The sequence below is a fragment of the Nematolebias whitei genome, chromosome 1, assembly GCF_014905685.2.
Source record: "Nematolebias whitei isolate Nwh7 chromosome 1, NemWhi1, whole genome shotgun sequence".
In the NCBI taxonomy this organism is placed as follows: domain Eukaryota; kingdom Metazoa; phylum Chordata; class Actinopteri; order Cyprinodontiformes; family Rivulidae; genus Nematolebias; species Nematolebias whitei.
The window spans coordinates 19,659,954-19,666,870 of NC_056498.1; the positions used below are offsets into that span (position 1 = coordinate 19,659,954).

The window sequence follows — 6,917 nt, forward strand, 5'->3', positions numbered from 1 at the left end:
TTTTTTTGTTGAGAGATGTTTCGCCCTCCATCCGAAGGGTTTTATTAATCTGAGAAGTTGCATAACAAACTGGTTGTTCCACTGCTTGGTGGAAAATAGTTTTGACTTCTCAGATTGATGAAGCCCTTTGGATGGAGGGTGAAACATCTCTCAACAAAAAAAGGAACTGTCCAGCTGACCTGACTGAACATTGTTGGATTTCTTTACCTGGATTATTGAGCATGAACTTTGAAATCACTTTTGGCCCTTGGGCCAGATGTTGCCCGCAATGTTCTCAATCAAAAACACAAAATCAACATTTATGATTAATTAAAATCCTTAAACTCAAGGCTTGTGTGGTAAATTAACCTAAAGCCAACATCATGATGACTGTGTATATCTTTTCTAAACTAAAATATGAAAAGACAGCTTGTCTGAGAAATCTTTAAATATTAAAATGCACTCTTTAATAAAAATAGAACAGGGAAACACAACACTTCTCTACCCTCAGTTTTTTTTGTTGTTTTTTTTTCATAATTATCCAGGCCGAGGAAATACAAAAATGAAATTCCATGCTTTAAGAACTGTAGGTATTCTGGACAGGCCACAGAGCTGCTTCTCTTAAAAATATTCCAACAAACTTTTGCTTTTTTCTTTGTCTGACGTCACAGGAAAGAATCAAGGACTTCTCACTGTGTGTAGATGTTGCACCATCATTATCTCTGTCCCAGTATCACAAACCACTGTGGAGCTCGTGTGTACTTTTGAGCTGCAGAAAACTCAAATCTAAATGTATTCAGCCGGTCACGGACATTAGCCAATAATAATCAGTTGGTGCATGTTTATTTCCCTATTTTTTCCTCGTCCAGTTCTCCATGGCGTAGAGCGGATGCTATCAGTGTCCGTTCATCTGCAGATGTTTTTGTTTTTACTTTATGTTGTAAGAGAAAAAAAAAATACACAAAAAATGATTCCAAGAAAAAGAAACTTCCTTTAAAAGTTGAGTTTTGTAACTAAACTTTGCTCAAGGGCCCACAGAGAGTCAAACGAGGGTGGAGGCAGGTGTAGATGCTTCAACTTTTCCACCCTGTATTTTGATGTTGTCAGTCCAGGGAGTCGAACCAGCAACCGTCTGATCACAGGCTTGCCTTCTCTAGCCTCTGTGCCACCACTCCCCTTTTCAAAACCATCTTCCATGCCGTGCACAATATTTTATTGCCCACATCAGATAAGCAGATTTGGACTAGTTTTTAAACCTGGATGTTTCCTGTCAGAGGACAGCTCTCATGCAAGAGTGAAAATACTGATGTAGTGCTCTTAAGACAGGTTGGAGACACCAGGGACAGAAATGAGATGAGTCTGAGATACCAACAACAACTTTGACTATTTAGAGAGAAAATTTGTTGCACAATGTTTAGGACCATGTTCAAAAGTCAACTAACAACACTGTGATCTTCTATGACTCATGCAAGGCAATACATAACCCTTGCAAACATTTTGAGACATTTTGGAAACTCCGTTGTGGCTACAGTTCACCAGCAAGATGTCAGCTGTCGAATCCCACTGAGATACTGACTCATGAACCCAAACTGTGACTGATTGGAGACACAAAAAAAAACAATCAACTGTCATTAACTAAAACAAAATTAAGGCATGATGCATAAATTACAACACGCGGTTATGTCGTTGCAGGAATGTCACAATTTATTTGCAGTTACCTGGGTATACAAACATGTCCTATAAGTGCCAGCTAATTAAGACACAAAGTTATGAAATCGCATCATTTGCAGAACAATAAGTGTACTGTACCTAGGCCTGTCGCGATAAACAATAAATCACTTAATCGCATGATAAATGAAAAATATCGACCTCGTTTTCATTTATCGGCTTTATCGTTTCTTCGTGTCTCTCTCTTTCTACTGAAGACACTGGATGACAAAAGGCTCAACTCCAGTGCTCTTCACTGACTCCTCCCTTTCTCTTTTATCTTTAAAATCCGTTTTAACCAACCAAAATTGCGTTTTTGGATCGTTTAAAGCAGCTAAGCTGAGAAGCTAAGCTACGAGCTAAGCTAACAGGCCGACTTCGGGAAAAAACCTCCGTCTTGTCGAAGCTACAAAATTCATGGTTGAAACCCGTGCCTTTGTCTAAAATATCCAGATGCATGCTCAATAATCCAGGTAGAACAGCCACTGGCCCAAAGGATGGCCCAGCACAGAAGAGCAACACCATCAGGCCAGGACTCTGCGGTCTACACTCATCTCCAGGCCAGCGGTCACTCTTTCACCGTCACCGACCTACACAAGCCGAGGCCAGTGAACAAGGCCAGGCTAATTCTGGCAGATCCTGATCACCACTCCATGTTGAGTTCAGGTATCTGCTGCCCAGATGTAGAACAGACTGTGAAAAGCTCATTCTTCCCTGTAGAGATCAGGCTTCTCAAAAAACAGTGATGTTTTCATGTATTATTTTAATGTCTCAACGTCTTATCTAGTATGGATTTTTTTGTGATTAATGACTGTGAAACAAATTACCCCTTGGGGACAATAAAGATTCTTGAACTTGAATTAGTTGCAACCCGGTGAGATACTAGTTTACAGTGAGTTTAAAAAAAAAACCTTTGCAAACATTCTTGACAGCATCACTCCTTGACTCTCTAAGAGGAAAGCAGTTATCAATCATCTCCTCCTTCTCTACAAACAATCATTTTCTAATGGAGTTCAAAAACTACACTACCCATAACCCACCCCCACATCGCTTTCTGTCATAATAAGAATTCTGTTGAACTCCAATCTAGTTTTGTCCAACTTTACAGATCTTGTGTTGCTGAAGCTGCGGCCTGAAGATAAGTGTCATTGTATTACAGCTCACAGAGGAAGCAGCAGTCAGCTGTTTCACCACCGAGGCAGTTTTTATTACCGACACAGAAAAACGTAACGCAAGGTGATCTAGCTAAGCTGCACCAATACAGTGCAGGACGGTCGACATGCTAGACCTTTTTAAAGGTCTAAGGTGATGTAAAGAATTGTTTTACTAGAAAGAACAATCACTCTGAGGCAATGGTAAAAAAAAGGTTAAGCACCTAAAAGGAATCTGAAGCGGGCACGTCTAGAATGGACTTCAGAGGTCACGATGTTGGCCTGAAGAGTGGAGTGATAATTTCATCAGCAGCACCCTTCCAACAGTGAGAACAGTGAGTGAAGGTCACCAGACAGAGAAGGTCTCACAAATACATCAGAGAGTATTACAAGCACATGATGGGTGGCATTGTGGGTTATAATAAGACCTGGTAGCAGTACAATGCAACTGCCCAGCATGTGGGACAGATAGATGTCTCAGTGGGTTGACGTTGGGTACCAATGGGTCAGGGCACCCAGTGTAACATAACAGACAATAACAAAGGTCACACAGTAAACCAAACATTACAGAACCCGTATTATCTCTGCACCTGGCATCCAGATGTGGGTATTGAACTCCCCGTGTCATCCTGCACCATGTCTCAACAACTGGCATCAGGTGGATTACAGGTTCTCCCATGTGTAAACTGCTGTTAACACCAGAGCTGAACTGATGATGACTGGCATTGTACATCACTCTGAGATGGTTCTGCATCATTATGAATGACTGTTGTGGTCTCAGAGGGGAGAAAACCGATCCTGGCAACGTTGAGGAAAGACATACAGATATTACTCCTGCATGCTACACAGCTATACACTGACTTGGTGAAGGAGAGGATACAACAACTCTACGACTGCTCTGTTGTTGTTTCATTGCACCTGCTTGACACATTTTGCAGCTTTCTCCTTTTTTTTTTTTTTTACAGAATGTATTTGAGGTGTGGTGCCTGATTTAAACATGCACATATATTTTCAATATACATGGACAGCATTCAACTCTGTTGCATGTATGCATATATATATATATATATATATATGATTACGGCAAGTTATTGGTATGGATGTGGTCAAGTTTAAAGGAAATATAATGCAAGGCATGAATTAAAAAGTACTTTGAGTAAAGCGCAAGGTCCATTACAGATGTAAGCAGATGTTTAGCTTTCCCATTGAAGTCCATCAGAGCTGGCACAAAGTGGCTGATGTCCAACAAATCCTAAAAGCTTCAAGACTTTAGTGTCAAAACACAAGACGTCAGCATCCAGTTGGCTCTCATACATGTAATGCTTCATTTCAGTGTCACAGAGAAACTTTGTTTCTCCTACAAAAGCACAGTGACTTGTGTCAGAGAGCACCACAATGTTGCGAAATGTCCCTTTACCTCACTCGCTGCATGCTTTAACCTCTGCTTTTACCCTTTGCCTGTCTGCAGGAAGGACAAGTCTGCTCCTATTTTACACTAAACAGTGAACTGCTTGGCGTCACCAGACTGATGCACAACCAACATGAAAACACTGTTGAACACTCACTTGGTGTTGCAGGATAGTTTGCTGCACTACCCGAGCATAGTTGTCCAGTTTAACGCCAGAGTTGCTCCTGCTTCTCATGTTGTTTCACTTTAGTTGGCGTTTTTAAGAGCAAAACAAAACTCCTCAGAGAGTCGCCGGAAACGTCATGTTCCGTTTAGATTATTAAAATTCCCAACAAGCCGGAAAGAAAGTCGCTTTGCAGTCAGAGCAGGGAAACCGCCTGGCGTTAAAAAACAGCGAAGCAGCGAGAACTGCTGGTAACCTGAAGGCGCGTGCAGTCGGGCACCGGAAGCAGCAACCACACCGGTGTTGTGCCGAACATAGTACCCTAGCAGTATGACGGACTAAGTGTTGTTGTTTTACTACTTCCATATACCCAGTTAATGAGAGCTTAACTTTATTTAAAGATAAACATACGCTATTTTTTTCTTTAAATAAATAAAGCCACGCTAGTTTTTTCTAAAAAAAAATAAATAAATAAAACAATTAAACAAACAAACTAACAAAAAAACGAATGTCTTGAAATTTTTAATGGTTGCTACAGTCATAAAGTATATATAGTGTGTATATTGGTGAACATTTTTTTTCTTTTTCATGTTTTAAAAGTAACTGAAAACCTGGAGTCATTCCTACAAAGGGGGTACATCTTTCGGCGCAGCACCGGATGTTCGGTGTTGATACTGTCAAAATAAAAGTGTGAGAGATGCGCAAACTCTCCAGAGATTTTCACACGTGAAGTTTCTTTCAATGTTTTTGTTAAAGCCACTAGTTTTTCTGGAATTTGTCATTTTCAGTTTCTAAAAAAAAATTCCTCAGATCCGACAGACACGCCCCAAATATGAAATGTCAGAAGATCAATTGGTGTTTTTTTATTTTTTATTGACACAGTATTTAAAAAAATTGCAGCACAAACAACTCTTCTTTTAAATAGCTAACACTGGAAATAACATCGTTTTCTTGATTTAATTTATTTCAATAGGTTAATCTAAATACATTATGTCTTAATCACCTGAAAATAAAAACACACACAACCAACCAAATAACAATTTAAATTTAAACATAGAAAAAATACATTATTAATAAAAAGAAACAAGAAAAATAAAACGGCCTGACAGCTGTTTTTGATCATTCTTTCTATGATTTTTGAACAACTTCTGCCCAATCGTTTAACATTTTATTTCTTAATTCTGTTTAATTTGTGAACTTTCCTCACCAAACACAAACTCAGAACTGGTTCGTTTGATTTAGCTGCTTGATTTTGCCTCAGTGAAGCCGGTGCTCTACAGATTCAATGCAGAAATATTCAGCCATAGTGTTAAAGGTTAATCTCTCAAAATGTGTTATATGACACTTTAAAACAAATGTTTTTAAATACTTATAAAGCTACTTGTGGAGTGGAGAGGAACTTTGGAAATAAATTTATTTGGAAGTGATTTAATTTTGGAGATTTTGTGATAGATATTGATTAATTTGACTCAAATGTTAGTTAGGAAGCTGAATCCTTCTATTTTCTTTTGGTTGCTCTCTAAAAACAAATCATCCACAGTGGTAATCTAATTGTGCCCTCTGGTTTTCTTCACATTTGGGAGTCAAACAGGCTTTTAAGACCCTTGAAAGAAAATGTGGTTGGGATGTGGTGATAAACAAACAAAACTGTTCAATAAAGTTCGTTCTAGATTACAAACTTTCCCTAATTTTTAATGGTACCCTCAATTTGTTGCATCAACAAGTTGCGGTTGCAGTCATGAAATAATTCCTTACTTGGATACCAAGGTAAGTATTTTGTAAACAAATGTTATTTTCTCTAAAAACCTACAATGGAGAGAAATACATTTAATTCAGTTTAATTTAATACAGGACCAATTCACAATAAAAATCATCTTAGTGGTTTTTTTTTATTTTTACAAAAATGTCAAAATAAAATTCACAAAATTCAATCACTCAATCAATCAATCAGTCAATCAATCAATCAATCAATCAATCAATCAGTCAATCAATCAATCCACTTTGGCCTATTTGTAAATGTTTTCATAAACACAACTGTTATCTGGGGTCAAATATTTCAAGTTTAAATAATTTATTGTTTTTGTTTATGTACATTTCGTAAAGTACAATATGCCAAACAAACTGGCGAACACATATAAAACAGTTAAATAAATAAATAATAAATAACGATTTTAATAACAAGTATTTTACTCGAAAACAAACGAAACACTTAACTAAAATAAAATAAAAACTAGCTACGAAACGAAAAGACTACAAAAAAATAATCCCAGAATGCATCGCAGCTTGGTCCGTTTCTGAATGAAAACTTTTCCGCCTGAGGAACAATTGATTTAACTGTTGTTTTCTCTCACTCTCACTTCAAAAATATATACAATACTTACTAATTTTTTCAAATCAAAAATATTATATAATACACCTTTCTTAGTTTAAAAATGTAATTTCTTTGTTGGTTTTCACAACGTGTGTCTGTCGGTGACGGGGGGAATGTTGACGGTGTAACACCACACTC

At 37.8% G+C, this 6,917-nt stretch overlaps 1 protein-coding gene across 1 annotated transcript in view; it reads right to left on the minus strand.

The window, feature by feature from the left end:
* phka1a (phosphorylase kinase, alpha 1a (muscle)) overlaps positions 1-4,712 on the minus strand; it is a 62,046-nt gene extending 57,334 nt beyond the window's left edge. The window contains exon 1 of the mRNA XM_037675514.1: positions 4,403-4,712. Coding sequence (XP_037531442.1) covers positions 4,403-4,480 — 78 coding nt within the window. The 5' untranslated portion in view covers positions 4,481-4,712. The remainder of the gene's footprint in view (positions 1-4,402) is intronic.
* Positions 4,713-6,917: the final 2,205 nt, after the last annotated feature.